We start from the raw sequence: 24,507 nt of genomic DNA, 5'->3' as shown, positions 1-24,507 counted from the left end.
CCAGCTCCCCCAGCGCTGTTGGAAGAGACCCTTCCATCCCTTTGGGGTGACTCGGGACCTACATTGCCTTCAGTCCACCCTGATGGTAGGTATGAAACATATTTCTTTCTTTGTCAAATGAGCTTAGCTCCAGCATGGCTGTGCGCATGGGAAGGGGGTTAATTGAAAAGCAACATGTGCCTTGCTCCTTGGCTCACACAAGGCACTGTCTTCTGGCTGATGCACGGCTACCGGCAATGAGGCTGCTTCCCCTCAAAGACCTCAGCCCTCGATTGCTGGGGAGGCTTGGCTAAGCCCCTCGAGTGCCTTGCGGACCCTACCTGGTTAAACACCCTTTGCATTTGCTAAATAAAGCAATAATAATAATGATAACTAGGAAACTTGGCTAAATAATCCTAAGAGGCTTACTCCAGGCTGTGCCGATTAAGGCTCCCCAGCAATGCTGATATCCCAGAGCACCCTGGTCCCCACTGCTCCTCTGTGCGAATAATATCTGAGGTTATCTGTGCTCAAACAGGCCTTGCTAACAACCATCATTTGACCAGATTTAACCAGCAATTACTAGCTGTGAACAAAATCACTGTGGTAAAATACAGCCCACACTCTATTACAAAGCAGACACAAACAAACCCTTTCAGAAAGCCAGGCAAAGGGCAAATGCCAGCAAGAGAGAGCCCTCTCCCCTCAAAATATTGCTTAAGGTTCCCAGACACCTTATGAAACACCCAACCTATGGCAAGGGGGGATGGCATCTTTCTTACCAGCACTTTGGTACCCACAGATGGACCTGCAAGGGAGCTTCCAAGAGGACGGGAGGAGGTAGGGAGGCATCTGCTCTGTGCATCTTCAGCACCATTCAGGATGGACCCAGAATAGCTAAACTTTCGGTAGCGGCTGATGTTTAATGTGTAGCATATGTTGCCATTTCGATGTGAATCCCAAAATAGTTGGTGTTTTGTTTTGTAATTTTAATGCATTGGGTTTTGAAGTCCTGTGAAATGTCTACCCTCCTGTTCGGGGAGGGAACATGCTGTGCGCGTGCACCCTGACATACCATTTCCAACACATGATGCACCTGCAAATCAACCAGAGTGGATAACCAGTTGCTGTAAATATTAGCTATAGGGAGCACATATTAAATACACACGAATCCACCAGCGGTGGATCTGTGTGCAGTGAGAAGGGGAAGCTGCAGGAAAAGCCGACTGAACGGTGCACAAGGAGAGGGTGTGCTGTCCCTGAGCTTTAATGGCCCGCACGTGTCTCAACATGGAAGCTAAAGCCACGGGGCTGGGGAGCAGCTGGGCAGCCCTGCAGCGGTGCAAACATGGTCCTGCCCAAATCCAGGGTGAGAGCAAAGGCACCACCAACCCACGCACCCATCTAACCTGTGCAGGCAATCCTGCATCCCCAGGAGCTGCTTTTGGGAGTCTTTCAATGGCAGAAGGGGAAGCACAGTGAATTCCCTGCATTGGCAGGTGGCAGCACCCAGCTCGCTCTGCTGGGTTAGAAACTTGGGATGACCTGGGTTCAGCCCTCAGAAGAAATGCAAGCCACGTTCTCCACTTTGGTACCGCCACTGCACTGCCCTGTCTTGCAGTCAGCATCTACCAGAGAAAGCAAAAACTGCAGGTGAGAGGGGCCAGGGCAGCCCTGGGCAAAGCAGGACCCCAAGTGCCGGCTGCCCTGAAACGTCCTCCTGCACAAACCCTTCCCCTAAATGCCTTTGCCCTGCTTCACCCTTGCTGACATCCCACGTCAGGGCACAGTGCTGTCCAGGGACAGTCCTCAGGGATGTTTTCTTAGGAATGAGCCTTTTTTGACTTTTTCTTCTTACTTCCCTCATGGTCCTTGGGTTCGCCCTAACTCCAGAACCTCAGCAGGGGTTTGCCATCACAATGCCAGGCAAAGCCACCTTTTTGTTATGCGCCTGTGAGCCAAATGCAGACCCAATCCCTTGCATTGAAGAGAGCAGAGAGTTCTGTGTAGCATCAACTCTTATTAGGCTAATTTTATCTGCTCTGAGTGCCTTTCCGAGCTGGAGTCAATGTCCTCTGAGATTATCCAGCTGACTTGTCTTAGTAGTTTTACCCTGCTTTTACCTCTTCCCTTCCCGAGTGCCTCCCAGCTGCAGGAGGATGACAACATCACTTCTCAAGACTTTCCAGGCAGCCTGGAGCAAAGCCTGATGTTTATTCTGCAGCAGCACCTCACCCTTAACAGTGGCTGGGACATGCAGTGAGTGTTGGCCTGGGGAGCTGCACCTGGGCTGGGCACTACTGCCTCCGGCACACCCAGCCCTTCAGGCTCCACAAATGTCCAGCAGCAGAGTTAACATCAGCATTTAGGGCCTGGCCCCGTTGCCATGGAAATTGATAGACTTTCTGCTCACATTTTGGTGGGAGGAGGCATTTCAGGAGTCACCACTAGCTTCCAGAGTTAACACACACAAAGCCAAGCGAGGGCGGAAAGCAGCCAAGCTTCAGGGAGGACTGGTCCCACCCCACGCTCCGAGAACTTGGAGCTGGATGCAAGCAAAGGGAAAAGGCCACCGATAACCGGCAGCATCAAGACACTCCACAGCGAGCTCTGGGGATTCATGAAATAACATCTTGGTTTTGCAGAATTAAAGAGCAATTTGGCTGCATTAAGGGAGCATTATAGCTGCTCCTCTCCCACATACACATCAGGCTAACGACATCCTGTCAAAAGCAATCTAACCAAAGCCCCCGTTTGGTGCTGATACTTAGCGCAGTAAATGTACCTGTCACAGCCCTGCAATGGCTGGTGGAGCTCTGTCCTGGCTGCTGCTCCTCCCAGCTGCTGCCGGCTCGGCTGGGAGTTGTCCTACCTATCCCTGGATCATGAGGTTCAACCAGTCTCAGTGAGCTGCGAGGGAATCGGCCGCCGCGGCTGCCAGGGAATTTTCCTGGCCCCATCCACAAATCCCAATATCATGCCAACATTGCAACAAGCAACACTAATGAAAAAGCAAAATTAAAGGCCCTGGAGTCACGCAAGAAGGACAAATCTGTATCTACTCTGGCGTCAGGCTGCTGGAGGGAGCAAACAGCCCCAGATTCCCTGACCCGGGCAGGGCTGCTCGTGTTTGCACCACAAAGACAAACCTGCTCTTTTTGGGACTGCAAAAAACCCCGTGGATGTACGCGCAGGAGGTACCTGAGAGAGCAATCCTGCCGGCTGGGGAGGCAGCGGGGTGACGTGCTGAGCTCTTCCCTGGGGCAGGCAGCTCTGAGCTCTTCGTGGCTGCCAGCCGGCATGAAGCTGCAGGAGCAGCCGGCGACGAGGAAGCCCCGCAGTGCCCCGGCAAGCGGCTACACCGGCACCTGCGGGTTAGCAGCGAAGAAATTGAGGCCACAGCCGAGAGAAGCAGACTCCTGCCCAGAGAGCAGCTTTACTGATGGCATTGAGGAAGGCCAGCCAGCCTGCAGGATCCCTCTCCTCTCCGATCTACAGGCTATTTAGCTGTCTGACCTTATGTCACCCAACCCAAGGCGACACAGGACAAATTTCCATTCCACCGTGGGGAAGCCCAAACATTTTCCAGCTCTGTAGTGAACCAGGGAAAACAAAACTGCAAGGCAAGGGATAACGACCAGCCAAAAAGAGGGGAGATGGAGGGAGAGGCGGACAGCTTACAGGGCCATGGTTCAAAATACAAACATTAAAATTATAACCATCTAAGGGGGGGGCACCTCCCAGGTCATTAAGCAGCCAGAGGAGTCACTAGATGGCCCTGCTAGTCCTGTTCATCTGATCACAGCGATGGATATTAAGAAATGCTAGTTTAGCTACTCTCCAGGCTTCTGGGGACTGTGAAATGTGCTCCGAGTCTCCTTCTGGGAGGAAGAGCCTCCCGAGGAGAACGTGGCAGGTGGGCGGTACCATGGCCAGGCACGTGGCAGGGACTCCCCAGGACACCCGGCACCTCTGGGCCTCACCAGACAGACAAACAGTCCTTCCTGGTCCCACCAAGACCTGGGTGTCCCTTTCTCTCCCTGTGACCGGCTCCACTTGCCAGAGACACTGCAAGTCTCTGCCTCAGCGTAATCGTGTTGACAGTGACGGGTGTAAGAGCCAGGGAACCATATTAATGAACATCGTGTTGCTGGATAATCATGACATTAGCATTATTGGATTAGAACATTTGCATAATTTGGGCACGAGCCGCTACCTGCACCAAGACATATGTTTACATGAATTTACATGCATTTGCATCCCAATGAAGCTCGTCCAACTGCATCCTCAGCAGGTTTCTGGGTGACCAGTCACGGCCATTGGCAGCTCAACCCCAGGGACCATCCCTTGCTGTCAGGCATAATCCCAGGCCACTCAGATGCCAACAAAACAGCAACATTTTTCCTCCTCAGGGTCTTACTCGCACAGGTTACACCTCAGCTGGGATAGGCATGCCCCTTGCAGGGGTCAGGAGAAACACTCCCAGCCTCAGCATCAGGGTCACCCAGGCTAAAACGGTCCCCGTCCCCATAAACTCTTGCTGTCTCTCAAGAGCCCAGGTCCTGGGTCCCAGAATAACAGGCAGTTAAGTCCATCCTACTCACAGCTGTGAAAAGAGCTCAATAAAACACTCCCAGCAGGCTGCAAAGCTTGGAATTTAAGAGGCCAATAAAGGGAACCCAAAATGAACTCTTTACTCTGTCTTTTTTTTTTTTTTAAATCACATGATCTTTGATTCAATTACTTGATTTTACAGGAAGGGGGAGAGAGATTCAATTACTTGATTCCTGATTTCTTAACATAGAAATATGGACTTTGTAACCGTGGCCCACAGAAAGGCAAAAAACCCTTCAAAGCCGCATTGCAACAATTTGGTGGCAACATCAGATTTATACGGCTGTAAGAAATAAGCAGCTTCCCCTCCTGGCCTCCTCGGCACAACCTGCTCCAGCATTAAAGTAGTGCAGTAATATCTGAGCATAGAGTCCTGCAGCCCACCCACAAAATTACAGGGCGCGAGGTGTTGAGCGGGCAGCGGAGCAGCTGCCTGACTAAACACCCGTAAGTGCTTTTCTAATGTAGAGCTGCACAGGGAGTTACCAAGTCCCTTCATAGGCCCAGAAATTACACGTCGGGAGGGACCAGGAGGTGCACGCTCACTCCCCCAGCATCTCCAGCCCCAGAAATTGCTGCTGTGCTCCTTCTAAACGCTGACATGAAAACAGACAAAAGGATTGGCCCAACGGTGTCCAAACCATTTCCATCAGGACTTGGAGTAACTACAAGCCTTGCCACCACTGAAAGCTTTGCAAATTACGGTGACTTATCTCCAAGTGCTGGCCTGTAAGACGCAGAGCTAAACCCTGAAGTGCCCCTGGGATTAAACATGCCTGAACCAATCAACAGCAACGAGTGCAAATCCTGCAGGAAGCTCAGTAGGAAGTTTGCTGGGATGCGGTGAGCTGGAGCTGCCCCCTCCCCTTAGCTGGTGCAGGTGACAATGCTGCCATGTAAATAAAAGCACTGCTCAGACAAGATCATCTGGTATTTTGGGGGTCTGTTCACCCAGAACGACCCACATCTGCTTAGTTTCTAGCCACTTTTGCAGCTGAAGAAACTGGAAAGAAAAGAAGCAGCATTAAACCACTGCTCACTTGGGGGAATGCCCCATCCCTGGAGGTGTTCAAGGCCAGGTTGGATGCGGCTTTGAGTAACCTGGTCTGGTGGGAGGTGTCCCTGCCCAGGGCAGGGGGTTGGAACTAGATGATCTTTAAGGTCCCTTCCAACCCAAACCATTCTGATTCTATGAATCTGACCCCAGGGGACCCCACTCTCAGCCTCACTGTGCCCAGACGAGCCCCCGTCCTGCTCTGCAGCCAGATCAGCCCTGTGCTTCAAGCCAGGCTGCACAACATCTCCCCAGCAAAGCAGTGACCAGCCCCATCACTGCAGCATGGAGGAAGATAAGGAAGGTGGCCTGTCCCTGCCCTGCACAGCTCCTACCCACCACCTCTGCCACCCGCCTCGCAGAGCTTCAAAGCCACGCATTTAGCATATCTCTGCTTTAACCACCCAAACTATTAAATGGGGACATTTTAAGACTTTTAAAAACCACGTCAAGACCCTTGGCTGAAGGCAGATGAGAAGCTCCCAGTAGCTTTGGTAAACTTTTATCCTTTAAGTAGTGTGCACTGTATTTCACTCCAAAGAGGTACCTTGGTTCCCTTATCTGGAACCTTTTGGACTCGCAAAGCATGTGAGAAATAGAAACAAAACCTGGCAGAGGGGTCAGAGGGACTCCACATCAATGGGAGGGAGAGAAACAGAATTTCTGGCTGAAAAAATCCTCCTTGGAGAAAGAACACGTTTGCACACGATTATGTCATTAGGCGCCGGTGCCAACTGCTAATGCCTAATGACTCCGTGTCACAAGCAATGAAGGCTGGAGCCCAACATCATGGCAACAGGAGGAGGGAACGTGCTGGCGCGCTGCTGCCAGGGTATGGGCTCAGGCAGGGGCTGAGCACTTACATTATTTATGACCACGTAGATGGGACGCTGAATCAAGGCTGCTCGAGTGTTTGATCAGTCCAGGGCTGTCACTATGGCTCACAGCTGGAGACACCAGATAACAGGAGAAAATTAAACCCCTTTTCCTCCCCCCCCCACCTCTGTAGTGGGCCCCTCTCAGAAAAGAGAAAGGAGGGAGAAAAGAAAGCCCAATAAATTAGGTCTACTGGTGTACAACCTCTAGCCCAGCGCCTCCTCCTGCCATTGCAGGGGATGTCAGGCAGAGCCTGGGGGATGCAGAGACGAAGGTTCAGGGATGCAGCCCCTGGCACAGGAAGGGAAAGAACCCAGGGAGCAAGGCAGCTGCAATTTCCAACCAGGGAGGAGCAAGCACAGCCCAGCTCAGCTCCAACTTTTGCCCTGATATTCCCAGCCAAGCCCTGTGCAGAGCCGAAGCAAGGCAGCACCGCGAGAGCAGAGCCAACGCTGGAAGCAGGCAGCTGTGCTCTCATGGCTGCTGCCCAGGCGGAGGAGCAGGACCAGCCCCATGCACAGCTCTGGCTGTCCTTGCATGGTGGTTTGCAGACCCTGACCAAGGTGGGGCTGAGCTTCCTTGGGCACCCCTGCCCTGCTGCAGGGTGGCTGTGCTTCCATGGGCTGCCCCCCCATCGAACAAAACCCCTTTCTCTGCCTTCTCCACAGGCTGGCGTCTCACCCACTTACCAAATACATCAGTGTGGGACACAGCCCATGCTGCAAAAATCTGATTCCTGTACGCCTCCCTCTCCACAGAGGCAATGAAATGGGCTGCATCTGATTTCTTCCCTCCCTTTCCAGTCCTTTCACGCTCCTTTCCCTATCTTCGAGGAACAGATGCACCCATTCATAACCATGCAAAAGAAAGTGCGTATTTGCCTTTCCGACTGCAGTGCAGCTGGTAAAGCACAGGAGGGAAAATTATGTTTTGTATGAATACACAAATTATCTGCACTGATCTTATTACACTTGAATAGCAAACCGACAGAAAAAGAAAACATGAAAGAGAAAGGCATTGTTTGGGCTGCACCGATGTAGCATCATTATTGTTTATCCTCTCCAACCACTCCATCATCCTAATCCCACCGTCTCCCACAGTGACAGGTCAGCAACAGTGATCTGCTAAATGGCATGAAACACAGGCTGCCAGAATGAATACAGGCAGGATGCAAACCCAGCGAGGCAATGCCTGGGAGACGGCAGCACCTCTGGATGTCTCGCCTGCAATTCCCAGGCATGTCCAGGCCAAGCATCCAATAACTCACAAGCATTATCAGTGTTAAAAAGATTCATGTTACAGAGGTACCAATTAGCATCAGAGCGCTGGAATACACAGGGGCGATATATAAACAAAGGCTCAGTAACTCCCTAACCCAAATCCTCGCAGAGATATTCTTACTCATCACACGAATAAATCTCCAAAGCCCATAGCAGAGCTGTGCAAGAGGGTACACAAACCAGAAGGCTCCTCCATGCCCTGAGGACCCTCCTTTACATAGGACCAATACGTATGGCTCTGTGGAAGCTCAGCACCTCATGCTGGGGGTCCTGGCTCACCGAGGCAGCGCTGGAAGCAGTGCAGGGAAGCGTTTTGCAGCTCACTGCAACCCGACGTGAGGCAGCCCTCGCGTTCAGCCCCTTGGAGAGGGACTGGGTTTGTGTCCTGGCCGTGTGGCCCAGTCCTCTGTGGGGAACGGAGCTTGTCCTCCCTCCCCAGTCTTCCTCCAACACTGCAGGGAGGAGAGCCCTTCTTTTAAAATTGCCATGTGGTGAGTGACCTCTGCGCTCTGGGAGGACAGGAACCAAAAAACATGATTAAATACATGAACTGCACCACACAATACTTTGTTTAAATAGCTTTGCAATCCCTTAGGCCTTAAATCAAAGACATCCATAACCACACAGGGCTCAGGCAGGATGGTGCGGGCAGCTCCTCCCCAGTGCAGTAGCATCTGATTAGCCTAGGTGACAGCAGCTAATTCCTCATGCTACAGACAACACAACAACTCTGACAAGTACAGGAAAACAATCACAAGGTGGAAATTCAAACAGAACACGAGTCACCTGCTATCAAAACAAGGAAAATTTGGCAAGTTTCCTACTTAGCACTTACTACATCAAGGCTGCTCAATGACGCTAATTAAACAGGTACCTCCCAGACATAGCCAGAAAGATTTATATCCCTAATTTGTGTTTCTCAGTTTATTTTTCTGTCCTCCAAGGCACCGTTTTAATGGCCATGGTGTGATTGCTTGGAGGAGTTCAATTTTGCATGAGTGTCATTTGAAGATGAAGGTCTGTCCCATCAGCGGCTTGATGATTGCTCACCCAGGGCCCAGATCCTGCTCCCTGCTCTCCCGCAGCGGGGCTCAGCTGTTCACCGAGATTTTCTTGGTCTCTTGAACTTGGCTTCACCAGCACAAAAATAAATAACGCTGGGCTCAGCCGCTCTCAGTGATCCAGCTCCTGTGTCCCCATCCAGGGGCTGGGTAGGTATCAGTCTGGGGACTCTTTGGGGGGGTGAATGAACCTCAGAAATACCCAGCGCAGAACCAGTGCTGAGCTGGGGGACACTGTGCAGAGCTGTCACTACAAAGCAGCACAGCCTCAGAAAGCAAGGACCAGTCTTGGAGATGTGACCTCTCCACCCAGCTCCCAAATCTAGCCCTAAAAACTGAGCCCCAGGGCAGCTCCCACACTTGTGGGGTTGCTCCGATGGGATGTGATGGCATAGGACAGCCGGAGCGGAGGTGTACAATTGCAAAAAAATAAAAGCATCCACAGTGCTGCGATAATTAGTCAGAGCTACCTCCGAAAGCAGAAGTCAGTCACGCTCAGGAGGGGGAAGGTGTCTCTTGCCAGCACCCCTTGCCCAGATGGCCCTGATAAGGTCCTGATTAGCAGTAAATCTCCAGCCCCAGATAATAACTGCTTGCAGTGATTAGGCTGTTAGGAGACTTGATGAGAAAGGGAGGCAGTGACGCCTGTTTGCTGCATGTGGTCAACTACAGAGTAACAGGCAAGCACCTGGGAGAAAATGGCATATAGCTGGGGGCTGAGAGAGAGCTCAGAGCATAACAGTTGCTGTTAAACTGATACAGTCCACAACAAAAATACTTTAAAACCACAATCCATCCTTCCTGGCAAAATATGAATGCATCATGCAGAGCCACTCATTCCAGAGAGGGAAAACAAGAGCAATAATCCCTCCAAAATTTTACAAACACCTTCCAGTGCCAGACAGAAATCAGTGGAAGAAAAAAGAAACAAAACGTATGCCTTCAAACAACCCACAGAACCTCTGCGAAGCATGCAGGTGAATGTGTACAGTCCTCCGCCTCAAGGGGATTTGAATTCGTCCCTCAAAGGTACAGTTCCCAGGCACCGATCAGAGCAGCACCCTTGGGTGCTGCACAGGCGTCTTCAGGGACTGCTCGGCAGTGGGGCACAGACCAGCAGCAGTGTGCTACACTAGCTATGGGGCTGGCCTGGCTCCTTTCATGTCTTGCAATGAAGATAATGAGAGGAAACACTTCTGCAGGGAGAGAAGCGCAGGGCAAGGGTGCACGAGGATGTGCGTGGCTGCCTGCGCGCGCTGCCACACGTCACTGGCAGGCAGCACACATCGCATTCCCGTCTCTGCACCGCCATGGAGCTACACAGCAAGATCCTCATCTCTTGCCTCTCAAGCGTTGCTGGCATTTCTAGCGCTACCTGAATATACTGCTAATAAGAGGCAATGGTCAGGAAGGAATCTGAATGAGCAGCTCAAGATAAAAGTTTTCCATGAAATGCTTACCCGTCAACTGTCATCTTTGCACCTGCTGAAAGTCTCATTATTTGATTGCGGCATCAGCCCTTCAAAAAAACTTCCCTCAACTCTCCTTCAAATCACACCCACCTGAGGAAACAAGGCGTTATGATCAGAAGAGCAGTCTCCATCGCAGAGAGGAACAAAGCAATGGGAGCGGTGGCAGGAAGAAATGGGAGAGGTGGGCTGGCGAGACATCGCTACCACCAGCCCTCTCCCATGGAAGGAAACATCTTCTGGGGTGGATGGGGAGAAGCAGAGAAGAGCAACTGCTGCTAACTTTTATTTTAAAAATGAACTTCAGCCATCTGCAGAAATTATCTGCCATTTTGCATCACTGCCCAAGCACTCCAGCTGATAGTCCAGGGCATTCCCTGTCTGATTCAGTAATGGCCAGAAACACATTGTCTAAACACCAGCTAGTAGTCCATTTGCTTCAGCAGCGTTGAACTACTATGCATGGTTCCCACAGGGAAAGCATCCGCTTTCCCCTCGAACTATAACTGTAAAAAGCAAACACGGAAACTTGGCAATTCATGGCCAGTGTTTCTGATTCAGAGATCCCGCAGTTGACTTTCCCATATATTGGTTGTTGTCATGGCAAGCGCAGGGGGGAAGGAACAACGTAAGAGGTGGTTAGTCCTTGACACGCTCCATCCTTGGACTAATGGCAGCTCCCCAGCAAAACAATCCCAACAGCAATTATCAAGGCACTTTTAAAATGGGAAAAGCAAAAACAGATTAAAAAGCCATTTGAAACCTTGAAGCTGAATGCCGAGTGGAAGGGAACGCAGAGCAGCCAGGGCTGCACATGCTCGGCGAACAATGCGGAGATGCTTCTCTGTAGGCAAAGCGGAACGGACCCTGATTGTTAAACCGGAGCAAGAGACAAGCCTTGGGAGGCCATGGGGACACACTTGACAGAATGACAAGCAGTGCTGCTTTATGCTTAGTGGTTACAACGTGGAAAACCTTCCACATAGGGGCTGAGGAGCAGACCCATGCCTCCTGCCATTGCCAGCGTGAGGCACCAAAGAGGGGCAAGACAAAAGATGAGTTTCAAGTGCAGAATTCAATTATGCTCCAGCCATGTGAATCAGCATTCCACTGGCTGGATTATTTTCTTTCCTCGCTGAACCCAGACCAAGGATTTGGAGAGTATCTGCAACCTGGGAATGGAAAAAAACTTTTTACTGTTTCAAGAACGGCAAGCATTTGTTACTGAGCCAAAGTTTTATTGTTTCCAGTAGTAAAACACTACATAAAAGTTGTAAGGGATGGAGATGAGAACAACAAAATAATAGAAGACAGACAAACGACCAGAGCAGACTGAGCACTATTCACTGAGCCCTTCTTGCCCACCTTAAGCCAACGGAAAAGGCAGTCAACTGGTACAGGCTTCAGCTAATATTCCAACCAAAGCTACAAAACACAACCAAGAGAGATGCAACAAAGAGAAACGTGGTCTTTAACAGAAAATATGCGCACAGAGCTGTGGATTTTCCTCTATCACATTCATATGTGGGAGTTCACATTCTCCTGGGCTAGATCCTTCCCTCGACCCAAGAGGAGTCTTTCCATAGACAACTGAAGGGTTCTAGTTCAAACTCAGGTGGAATTACTCCATGGAGGTAAAATATAGAGGTAAGAAAGAATGGTTTCCAGTCTCACTGGTACAAGAGCAGTCCCAGATCTCTGAGAGTGTTTTATAAAACCTAGTCTCTGTTAAAAATCAAAACCATGCCTCAAAGCAGCACAGTAAACCAGCAAGGACTACCAGGTTCCTGTGCAGAGGTGGCAACCCAGTGTGGTAAATGGCCCTAAGAAGCGAGGGCTGGGGTGAAAACACAACTGACCTGCCTGCACTGCCCAGGAATGAAGCACAGGAAACATAAGAAGAGTTAGAAACGACACACTCAATTTTAAAAACTCTTTCCAGCTTAGTGTAGAGGTTTTGATGAGAAAGTAACAGGTTTAAAGAAAATGGAGCCAATTTTTAAGTGTCTTTTTCCTTCTGCTCCTTCTATAGAATGAATTTAGGCTGGCAGGCCAAGCTGTCTGAGGCACTGCGGTAATGAGAGCGCGACCCAGACGGCCTCAGTAGGACTGTCAAAAGCTCCAAGGCAAACCAGGACTTTTTTTGGTGGCAAAATGCTTCTGAAATTGAAGACCCTACAGTCCCTCAGAAGAAACATCATGACTTCAGCTCTGAAATCATACCAGCATTTTGGCAAAAGCTGACTTTTGGATTTACTTTTTCATAAACAGCTAGTAATTTTGGCATTACCCCTTTCAGAGATGCAGGTGGTTGAGTCTCAGTGGCCAGGCTTAAACAACACAGACCACAACATAAAGCATCCCTCAGTGGAGAACAACCTCATCCCTCGTTCTCTTCAACACTGATGTTGTGAAGCCCACATTCAGTGGTTTCTCTTTACGCCATCTCAAAGGGCCCGCATCATGAAAAGGTTTTGTTTTTCTTTTTAAAAGGGCAGAAACAGATCACGGAGGAAGAGCTGGAAGGATTTTCCCAGCAACGTGCCACAGTGCATTGGCTGGAACAGCAGTAAGGGAACAGTCCTCTGTTGGACCATGTTCATTTAGAAAGAAAGTCAAGGATTGATTTCCGATCTCCTGTTAGAGTGTTCCAGCACCCAATCTCATTTATCTTCATACTGCAGCCATTTGTAAAAACATATACTACATGCGCACAAAGCACTCAGCAGCAAAGGAGAACAGAACGAAAGAGTAATAACCAAGGGAAAAGGCTGACATTAACAGGCACAAATTGCCTTTAAATCCATTATTTCAGAGGGAGCTTTTTCGAATACTTTGTTTCTTCAGCAAAAGACGGGTCAGATCCAAAGCATTTACTAAAAATCCACGGACTCTTACTTGCCTAGTGTGGGTTTTGTTCAGGCCTTCAAAGACCTAATTGCTCTAGTGATCTCAGGTAATTTGATTTTTCTCATCTGTCAGGCCTTGGAGGGAAATTGTCCATCCCAGAGAATAAGCAGGAGTGGGGCACTCAGCTTTCTACTGCCTGACTCATGATGACACCATCACAGTCAGCCAGATGCTCGAGACTTGGAGGAAAAAGGTAAAACAAAGGCCTCTGTTCATGCAAGAGCTGACAAGGTGTGCATGTGGGAGAAGAATCTGCAGAGCTTAACAAGATAGAGTAGTATGAAAGCTTTTATCCAGTTTGGGTACACAAAGGCAGTCAGCTGGGCCGGGGGGTGGTGGGCACTCTCCCACCAGGAGCTGCAGCCCACACACCCCACCCATGACCCCACTGCCAAAGCATCACCCTCACCACAAGACACACACGCCAGCGCACGGCCAGGAGGACTGAAAAATTCATAGCAAACTACTTTGAGTGTTTCTTAACTAACTAAAGCGTCTCCCAGAGCAGACAGCCCTATCATCGAGAGAGACCTCAGTGGAAGTGAACGGGAGCACAACTTCACCAGCTGATTCAGGATGCCCCGCACCAAACATCATTGTTCAAACCAGAACAATGATGACAAGAAACACAAAGGGTGACAACCTGGGCCCACAGGAGTCAAGTGCAAATGGGAGCCCCAGTCTCACCCTTGGGGTTCACAGAGGGAAATCCACCCCTGGGCTGCAGTAGAAGGGCTGCAGTCTCCTCACACCCCATTTCAGGGACACAGGGGTGAACTTCCCTTTCTCCTGAAGGCTGCAAAGTCAGGAGCTGAATGCTGGGCTCAGCAGGCCAGGAACAGTGGAGGCAGCACACATTTCTTCAGCTCCAGTGAGCACTTTTTGTGCACCGTCCAACAAACACGGGTCTGGACCCGCACAGCACAGCTCCCTTCTCCAAGCAACAGCCTAAAGTGTGTGTCCATCAGCAGAAGGGGAAACCAGACCAAACCATAAACCAGGTCAGTGAGGCAGGGAGGAGAGGCAGGTGCTTTCCCAGGTGCCATTGTGTTGCTAATGCCTGTGCAAGAGCTGGCATCTAAAGTCACCAGTGGCAGCAGTTGTTGTCTGGAGTGAGGTCTACAGGTATGGACAAGGGATGAGTGATGGATCCAGGCAAAGCAGCTCCATCTTCACCTCTGTCAGCATCGCATTTTGGTGTGGACGCACCGTTTGCCTTCAAAATATATAAAGACAAAAGTTTTGTTTAGAAAAGAATGAAGGGGAGAGACTTAAAGTTATTTTACAGTGCTTTTACATGCTCAGTGCCATTTTAAGAGGTTACTAAAAATAATAATGAAGAGAACGTCTGTGCATCATTACTCCACACTCTGTCAGCAGTCAGGGCCCATTAAACTTTATTAAAGAAAGAAAAGACAGGGGAAAGAAACAGAGAAAGAAGGAGTTGTACTGCTAGAACTGGTCCTCTGGTACATGCGTCCCTTAAAGGGCCAAGTCAGACAAAAAGCCCAGCTTCAGCTCACAGAGGTTTCCAAACCAGGTGACAGCATCCACATGCCACAGAGCAGGTCCTCCACGTGACCCTCCTGCCTTCCATGTGCCGGGGCTGTGGACAGGAGCCATGGCAGAACATAGCCCTTGCCCATGGCTGGGGACGGGTGCAGGACAACAATGCTCTGCTGCAGAAGGCACTCTGGCTCACGTCGACTAAACGAACCTGAACTAATCACTTCAGCAGCCCCTGGCAGAACTCAAGGTCTGCTGGGACACGCTGGTTCCAGCACACAGGGTGAAACACGGGGCTTGCAATGTGGAGAGCTCTAAGGCAGTGGCGGGTCAATACTAACTTCTTTCCCCCTTCTCTGAACTAAAAGAGGCATAAATTATGTTGACTCCTGGAGAAAGGACAGGGGATATTTCCAGTCATTGCCGTTCAAGACACAAGGGGTCCTGCAAATTCCTCCTACCAGCTACTGACCAACATCCCAGTTGAAAGATAGCCTCCCAAGCCGTAAAACCTCTCAATATGTTTACAAAGACTCCAAAATCCAGACTTTTAACTTCTAAATTACTGACTTCCCTTGCTCTTTCCTTTATGCTTTGTTTTGAAAGATTACATCAACTATTGCCCTCAGTGCTTTGCGCAAAATGCTGAATAGAAAGTTGGAAGCGCGAGGAGTAAATGTATTGCAAAGGGCAAAGAATAAGTCTAAGGACGTGGGGGCAGGAGGCCAGACAGGCTGTTTGATCAAAGACCAAAGCGCAGACCTCTGCAATGTGAAAGAAGGCACAAAAATAGGAGTTTCCATCTTCAGCAGCAGACTTGTTTCCAGATATATTGAGTGAAAGGGGGAAGAGAATGAGTCTTTGTCATTCCTCTATTTTCATGGAAAAATTCTTCAATTTAAAACTCCATAAAGAATTACAGAAATAGTGAAAGTAATTTATTCTTTAGGTACTCGAGCCTTTATTCCCTTAACTTCAAGGCAGACTCAAAAGAGCTGAAAATGTTTTGGTTCTATCACTTGAGGATGAAAACACTTTAATTCCTTAAAACATGGAAGGGGCATATGCTTCTTCTGAGGTTCACACTTACAAACGCATTGTATATAGAACGCAAATCTTGAATCATTTCCTAATGGTGTCACTACCCGAAGACATGTTTTATTTATAAATATGGCAGGACCATTCAGTGCTCTGCAGTACCAATACGAGCAGGCAGAGACGGCTCGAAGCTTCTCAGCCATGAAGGCACAATCCAGTTTTTTCTCTTTGCGGAAGACAGACAACTCGTCCTCCTCAGAAGCAGGAAAACTCAATCCCGTGGCAGTGGCAGCAAGCTTTGAACAAAGCAGGGCAAGCAGCCAGTGCAGGGGGCAGAGGCTCAGAGGAGAGAGGCTGGGTGCGGGTGAGGGTCTCTCCTCCACATCTGACCCCCCTTTCCTTCCTATGCTGTGCCCGCAGTGCAGGCAGGGGCTGAAGGCAGAGGTAGGAAGAGCAGGGGTTGCAAGCACAGCTCCCTCATGTGGTTGCCCACTTATTTTGCCCCACTGCAACAGCAGCCCTGGAAGACTACACCGATTTGGCTGTAGCTCACACAGGGACAAGGGAAAGAACAGTCAGAAAACATTTAAGCAACTTTCTCACCAAGCGCAGGAAAACAAAAGGCACCTCCCCAAAGACTGCCATGAAGAAAGTCATTAAAGAAATTACTATCCCATTTGGAGCCTAATTACTGTTAGGACAATTTTTTTTCCTACATGGAACGGAGTAGTTAGACCCACTGAAGCAAAATGTTACCTCCTCATTGTCCCTGCGGGAGCAAAAGAGACATCTGAGAAACAGAAGGGAAGAAAAAAAAAAAAAAGAAGATGTTAATGCTTTAACTTCAAAGATGGCCTGAGAATTTCCTGCCACGAAAATAATGCAGAATGGCTCTGCCTGTCTCATGTATTAACAGCTTGCATATTTATGAGCAAAAGTTGATGTCTACCCCAGCCAGGGAGGCACTGAGCCACGGAGAGCGCGACACCACCTCATTTCTAAATCCAGTCAATTCCTGAAAGACAGGGCATAAATCTCCCCAAATTAGGAGAGCTGGAAGCAGCATTTCCTGCCCATCTCTCTCAGCTCCAGGCCCTTTTCTCAGCTCTGCTCAACCTCTCCCAGCATGACAGCTACAAAGCAAGCAGCCAAAAGGGAGGTAATCGAGAACCTACAGCTTCAGCACCCTGGGAGAAGGGCTCAGGTCGGACCTGCTGACCTCTGGAGGTCCTTCCAGCCGGTCTCACCCTACGATTGCAAGCCACAACATTTCTTATACCCCATCAGGCGCTGCCATCATCGCCTCAGCTCCAAGACTCGGCAACACCACTTTTTAACGTGGCTCTGTTTAACTGCCAGCTGCTGTACTGCTCTTTAAGTATTAATGATCTAAACAACACATTGGCAACCAAACAGAGATGGGGAGACTGTGATTTGCACTCAAACGTATGCCACTCATTCATTAGCTTATCTTGTGGCTGTTTCCTCAAGCCTCCTCTTTTAAGCACAAATTAGAGTCTTCTCCAGCCCCACAGCCCACGCCAAGCTCACTCACCGTTCCCTACCAGCCAGCTGTCTGGATGACCCACAGAATATCAAACAAGACTGACCTGTTCCTCAGACAAGGTCCTCAGAAGACATGGAGGACTCCAATAACTTGGGCCCATCAAAGTAGGACTTGCTACTGATCTGAGGGGAAACGCCTCTTCCTCTTAATGTACCCCCTGCAGCAGCCAGGTCCAAGCTCAAAGATGTTATCTCTGTTAAAAGCTCTCCATGGGCTAATGAAAACCACTGTAAAATATTGATGATTTCTTTGTTTAATTCTGTTTAATATTCCCTTTCTTTAATAAAAATGTTGTAATTAACAATAGTGAGGATTTTGCTCTTTTTTAACTGAGGCACCTCTTAACATATCAGCTGCACAGCCAGAACAAGGTGAGTCACCTCCCTGCCTGGGGGCAAGTAAAGGGAAAAAGAAAAACTGGGCTTCTTTCCTGTATGAAAATTTCATTCTCTTTAGGATAAAACATTCTCCAGGAAAACCAGCGTATGACCTTCCTCTTAACAGCTATCACGTCAGAGTGTGCACCTCCAGTAGCTGGAGCTTCAGAAGAAGAAGAAACACCAGACCCTCAGAAAATGATGCTTTTGAAAGGGTTTGAAAGCAGGTGGTATAAAAAAAGTAAAATTGGCAGCCTCTCAACTCACCACTCTCTTCCAGAACTTTGGCTCATGGGCTGAGGTTGCCTAAATCCCAACACAGCTCTGACAATGAGTCATTTTATGACAAACCCCAGGCTTCATTATCTGCCTCACCAAACCCCAGCCGGAGCCACACACTGCAAACCTGCAAACTCTTCTTAATAGCTCCTTGTTTTCCCTTGTCCGCACGACCATGCTGTTGTCCTGGCTTTCAGGCTTAAAGAGCTACGGACTATGAGAGCAGCTGCATTTGCAGTACCACTCCCTAACTCCCTGTTCTGGCCACGGCCTGCAATTTAAGAATGCTAAAGTGTTCTGCAAAGTTGCACTTGAGACCAGAATTAGAGCAGAGGTGAGAAAAAGAAGCGAAAAGAAAGTCACCGGCAGAACAACACCTGAGGTGCTAATATGAAGCAAAAATTGCTCCCAACACAGTGGTGTAAAGTTGCAGAGCCTTTCAGAAAAGCTACAGCAAAATCTCCCTTTAATTCTGCAGCTGAGAATCAGCAGTTTAAATGAGAAAGGATCTCTGCCCCTTGCTCTGCTTTTGGGTCAGAGCAGAGCACAGGGACTGTCCCACAGGCAGGGAGATGCAGCGAAGAGTTTTCCTAGTTTTGACATACAGCACCCATCACCTCCACCACTCTTTAGAGAGATGAACAGCAAGAGCAGCCTCTGCTTTTTGGCAAACAGTGGCATCCAGAGGGACCCATCATGAAAAGCCCCTCACAGACAGACAAAGCTCTGATCTAAAGATGGGGCAGAGGCACTGTCACCTGCCCCGAGGCTGCCCGCATTTGCACACCCCAGACCTCCAGCGTCCCAGAGCACGTAAACTCCTGGGGCAAGACCACATCCCAAACACATCAGAGGGAAAACAAACTCACTTTCCCTCTCTCCTCCCAAGCCTGAAGTGCTGAAGGTGACCCACACTGTGGGACAGAGCATACAGCTGTGGCAAACACCACACAGGCCCATCATGTGCCTCCCACAACATGCTCGGGTTCCAGCTTCACCTCCTTGCAGAGACCTTTGGTAGTCTCAAACGCTGCCACACCAGCCCTCACCTTGCAGAAAGGAGCGTGAGGTCTAATGCTGGCACAGGACAGGCTTGGAGACAGGCCACCTCCTCTGTAGCCTGTCCTGCCACCTCCTGCGGTCGCAGAGCCATAGCTGTAGTGCCACCTAACCCCCTGTGAGCCCACAGCAGCTCCCTGGCCCAGAAGGATGCTCGCCTGGTGGCTGGTTCCCTGACGTGACGCATCATGGAGAACACTGCTTGCTACCACCCTTCACCAGCTCCCAAGCCTGTGCCTGCCGACTAAAACAACTAACAGCTTCATTCCCTCGCCAGAGCACACATAAGCAGAAATACTCGCTGCCGTCTCACTGCCTCCCTCCCCGAGCTGTGGGGGCCACGGAACCCTCCTACCAAGGCACTCGTTGCTGCAAGCACCACGTCTGAACAAAGCAGCCCCTTCTGCGGGAAGACTGGGAAATAAATGACCCCAGACATAATAAAGATCTCCACAGATATTCTCTAGTCAGCCAACCTGGCTTAACCTTTTCCTTAGCAGAATCCTCTCTACGTCTGAGGGACTATTTTAACTGGGCTCATGAGATTGCTATAGTTTTCATTTTTTAAATATATGTCCATGCTGCCTGTCATTTTTAACTCTCCCTCGCCTAGCAAGGAGAGATCCCACTGGAAAGCGTTGACCCTTTGTGCCAAGATTTGCATATGAGGTTTTTGGGAGGAAAAAGGCATTTTCTGCCTGTGAGATATTGTTTGCACTGTCATAGCCTTGCAGCAGTTAGTTCGAACAGCTGGCAGGAAAGCTCCGCTCCAAAGTGCTAAGCACTGTACAAACACACTGTCCAGGTGTGCATCCATCCAGACTTCAGCACGGCCTTGTAGCACCAGCAGGAAAAGCACCCAAGGGGTCACTATCCACCGCCACCCGCTTCAAATCCCGCAGAACAACCTGCTGCTCCGCTCTGCGAGCTGCAGAGCCAACACACAACAGGAATCAGCTGTCTCTAATGCCACAGCCAACAGGGGCTTAAAATAAACCCAGTCTGGGGCAGCACTATAATCAGAGAGAGGACAGACAGAGCAGAAGTATCACTCATCTGATTCGCTTTGTGAAAACTAAAATTAAAGAAAACTGCAAATCTCTGAAACTTGGGGAGGGAGGGAAGAGCAGAGAAACAATTTTATGCTGGCTATTTCTAGCGGGAAGCGTGGGGAGAGGGACTATGACTCTATGTTGCACTAAAGGATAAACCTGCTCGCTCTAATCCAATTTACGCCTCAGCATGCACAGCACAAAACAGGCTCAGGAACAAAAGGAGTGGCAGTTCACAGGGCGGCAGGAACGCTCTGGAGGGTGCGGTGCTAAACGATAACTTAAGGGGTTATTGAATAGATTAGTGGGAACCGCAGAGAGAACGCATTTGCATCTCTTTCAGCTGCTCCACATCAGATGCAATAGCAGCCTCTGCTCACAGTCACTTAATTGTTCCAAGGTTGTTGAGAGGGAAAAAGTGTCTTTTTTTTGTACTGCAGAATTCTGGGAAGAGCCATGCTTGGCTTTAAGAGCCATCTAACATTAGGAAAATTTTTATTCAGTCTCATAAACCTGCTGGACTTTGCTTTGCTTCAGTAAAAGCTCAGTCTGTTCTGCTGCCTCTGCAGGGCAGGTAGGAGCTCCAGGCCTTTGCAGGGGGACAGACCAGGCTACGGCTGCTCATGGAGGTGGGTGTAGGCAGCTCCCACCCCAGACGATTACTCATGTTGCAGAATAGATTCTGCACACGGGGAAGAGGGAAGGAGTGAGTTGTAATGCTGTGACAGCATCTGCCATGAGAAAAGCAGCAGGGAAAGGTGATTCCGGGTCACAGCTTTGCCAGGTGTGCCTCTCAGAAAGCTGTGCATCAAGGGAAGTCAGCCCTAAAAGCATGGATCTGCCCAGGGAGGAGGTTCAGCTTACCATGGACTCTGCTGCCAACATCACTGTCGCGCCCATCCGCTGGCTGGTCGCTCTGGCAGCTCTCCGTGGCGCTGAGGGCAGCCCCCTGCTCGCTGCCCAGGCTGCTGTGGCTCCCTGAGAGGGCAGGAGAGTGGGTTCTCCCCAGCGCCATGGCCTGGCTGGGTTCCCCAATGGGTGCTGCAGGGACACAACAGAGTGATGCTGTTGTGGGAGGAAGAAGTGGGTGCAGATGCTGGCCTAGGCCCTGAGAGAGCAACAGCCACCCCACTCCCAGCCAGGCACCCTCAGGAGCACGGTCAAAACCCAGTTCCCATGCTCAGCTCCTAAAACGGTACCAGCAATTCCCATGTTATAAAGTCAGGAGTGAGGAGCTGGCTGGAGACGTGCTGCCGGGCAGCCAGAAGCAGCTCCCAACTGCAAGGGCAGACCCTAAAAGGCTGCAAGCCAGCAGAGCAACCCACCACCAATATGACCACTGATACCATTCCAGTGAGAAAGGACCAGATCCTCACCTGGCACAGCTAAAGCCAGTGGGCTGCACCTGCGTACGGCAGGCAAGCAGCTGAGCCAAAACCCACAGTACCCACAGAGCCAAACATTCAAGCACTTTACACTTCTCTCCCTCCAGCCACAAGGAATAGCAACTCCTCACCCAGTCCTGCGCGGTGCTTTCTGCCTTGTGAGCCTTTTGACCCCGCAGGTAAAGGTTTGTCATCCAGGCTAGAGGAACTGAACTCCGAGTCGCTCTCACTGTCGCTAGAAACCACTGCAGAAAAGATCGGGGGGAGGAGAGGAGAGAGACAGTTATTCACAATGTTCATAACACTTACCAAAGAGGGTGCCAGATGGATCCAAATAAAACATGAACAAATGCTGACTCGCTGATCACGTTCTCCCTCTCCAAAAGGAGCCCTACCTGCAGTTCCCCCACAGCTGTTCACTCTTCCTCTCAAACATGATGTGCTTTTACTTTTTACAAATGATTTATAACTCTGCTGCACATACTCCAGCGGTGCCAGCACCTGAAGCAGATGCACACACCACCAGTGCTTCTCCTAAACTTCACTGAGACCTCACTGCAGGACCATGCATCGCCCCTGCACCGTGCTTTGCTGCCCAGAGCTTCCTGCTGCAAAGCCAAGAGACCTGCGGTGTGGCTGGTCTGGGAGCTGGGCTGTGCTCCCACTGACCCCTGTGCCAGCACACCAGCAAGCCGCCTCCTCATGCCATTTGCCGTCTACCCATGTGGGGTTGACACGCTAAGGGCTGGGCTGCTCAGCTGCAGGGTCCCCTCTCCACCATAAAGCATCCACATTTGAGTAATGTGGGGAGAAGGGCCAGCCTCCTCCAAGCCACATTTCAAGTGCAGCAGGGCCTCTGTGGAGGCTCTAGGATCTATGAGGAAAACACCAGATAAGTACTGAGTACATCAAATATAAAACTCTGCAGTGATTACACCAAGAACCAGCCTTATTAGCTCATTGTCCATTCAGCAGACACTCATACCTATCAGCTCACTGCCCAGAACTAAATTACTCCTATGCCCCCGAGGCTTAAAAGGCAAGAGTGGCTACTCTTCCGCAAGGAGACTGTTCCCTCATTTCAAGGCCACTTTTTTTTTTCTTCTTCCTACCCCCCGAATTCTGGACCTAATCCTGCTGCTTTTCACCCTTCGTAGCTTCCACAAGAGCTGAATGAGCCTCATTTTGCCAGACACAACTTCCCACATTAGCAGGTTGTTTCCACTTTACCATGCAATTATGCAAGCACCTCTCTTGCTTATACCAGTGTAAAAGACAACTCGACTGCCAGCTGCTCTGGGTAAAATGAGAAAGGTGTTTTTCCAGCTCCTGGATTTTTGTATTGGCCTGATCTCAGAACAGAAATGATGGGGCTGAGGAGGAAGGTAACGGGAAAACAGCTGTCTTTTTTTTGAGGGACTGCACCTACAGCATTTTTCTGCCTGACCAAGGCAGATACCAGCTCTCCTGGCAGATCTGAAGCCATTTCAAACAGTGGGTCACAATTCCTGGTAGAAAGTACAATATTGACTCATGCGGGATATAGAGTAGGCAACACTGCAACCTACAGCCTCTACCGTAGAAAAGGATGCCCCAACTATTTCTTTGTATTCATCAATATGTATTTATAAGCCCACATTCACATGAGAACCGAGTTCCCCGTTCAGCTACTGAACAAACCACCTTGCCGCCTGAGCTGTGTTACTTGTAGTGCCCAACCTCATGGTGTTGCTGGGTGCAGGAGGAACGTGGGTGCTGTCGTACAAGGCAATAAACACGGGGTAGCAAAGGGAGCTGTCAGTTCATCTCTGTATCAGCCCCAAAATTCACTACATGCACTTCTCATAGCTACAAACCTTTTAACACTTCCCAGGGCAGGAGGACGGGCATCCCTCCCCTTGCACAGGCAAGTACAAGCTGTCAAACGTTTCTGCCAAGGACCTCGGCAGACGTTCCTGTATTCAGGCAGCGATCTGTACTACACAAAATATTTTATTAAAAAAAAAATTAATACCTAAAATAGCGCTTTTCTGGAGTTAACATCTCTGAGGATATTAAAGCTGGCTGCCAGCGTTATTGCAAAGCGTTATTGAAGTTGCCCTGGCGGGCAGCTCCCCACACACACCACACTGCTGAGAAGTGTTGCGCAGGGGTTAGGCTGCCCAGACCCCTCCTCGCTGCCCACACAGCCTTTCCCTGGGCTCCCACTCCTCCTGCATCCGCAGCTTTCCCCTCCCAGCACCATCAAATTGGAACCTCTCCCCTGCAGGGAAATGGGCTGCGGGGCTGAGGTGGGAAGAACGCGAAGCCCCGTTACAAGCAGGGGTCTGCACTTCTGGCTAAGAGCTCTCAAAGCAAAGGTTTGGCTTTGGGCTTTGCTGTCTTAAATACAGCTTCACTACTTCCCCAAAGTGCCCTGGGAGAGGTGGGGATATATATAAATACTGTTAATAACAACCCATACATACCAGGCTCTTTGCTACAAAATCCAAATCGCAGCTCTGAGAATCATTCTGACCATCCCATTGCCCAATTCCCTCAGCAAATGCACTCCTGTCCCACTTGGTCATCATCCTTTTTTGGCCTCCTGGATTCATAAATTCCATCGCTTTAGAACAGCTCCTTCCTTCATGAATCCTTTAAAAATGCTGGAAGTCAGGAATCAGTGGAGGTGACTTTAGCTGCCTTCCCTTCTGCCATTCAGCAGTTCAGAGAGGACCAGCACAAGAGGAGGCAAATATTAATGACACGAAGGCACTCACACTTGCAGGAGCAGCCCTGTCTGCTCTCATTTCCTCTGCTGCCAATAAGAGTGTATTTTACCCACTGCACCAATGTATCCCTTTAAGGTAATTTTTCTCCCAAAGCTCCCAGACCTTCTGCTGGCACTTTCCAGAGCCCAGAAGTCATAAATCTGGTGTTCCAGCAGTTGCTGATATATCAATAAGAGCCGTTGGACAGCTGTACTTTCAGAGAACGTAACAGATTTATCCCTCTCCAT

The 24,507-nt window shown here is 49.8% G+C and overlaps 1 protein-coding gene across 4 annotated transcripts in view; it reads right to left on the bottom strand.

The window, feature by feature from the left end:
- Window positions 1-11,553: 11,553 nt before the first annotated feature.
- The window catches only part of RPH3AL (rabphilin 3A like (without C2 domains)), a 42,345-nt gene continuing 29,391 nt past the window's right edge, over window positions 11,554-24,507 (bottom strand). For all 4 annotated transcript variants that reach the window (XM_074594976.1, XM_074594977.1, XM_074594979.1 and 1 more), the window contains 3 exons: window positions 21,638-21,751; window positions 20,986-21,162; window positions 11,554-14,459 (listed from right to left, as the gene is read on the bottom strand). In XM_074594976.1, coding sequence (XP_074451077.1) covers window positions 14,425-14,459; window positions 20,986-21,162; window positions 21,638-21,751 — 326 coding nt within the window. In that variant the 3' untranslated portion in view covers window positions 11,554-14,424. The remainder of the gene's footprint in view (window positions 14,460-20,985; window positions 21,163-21,637; window positions 21,752-24,507) is intronic.

The sequence above is a fragment of the Larus michahellis genome, chromosome 7 (genome assembly GCF_964199755.1).
Source record: "Larus michahellis chromosome 7, bLarMic1.1, whole genome shotgun sequence".
Taxonomy (NCBI): Eukaryota; Metazoa; Chordata; class Aves; order Charadriiformes; family Laridae; genus Larus; species Larus michahellis.
This window is presented reverse-complemented; position numbering and strand designations above follow the sequence as displayed.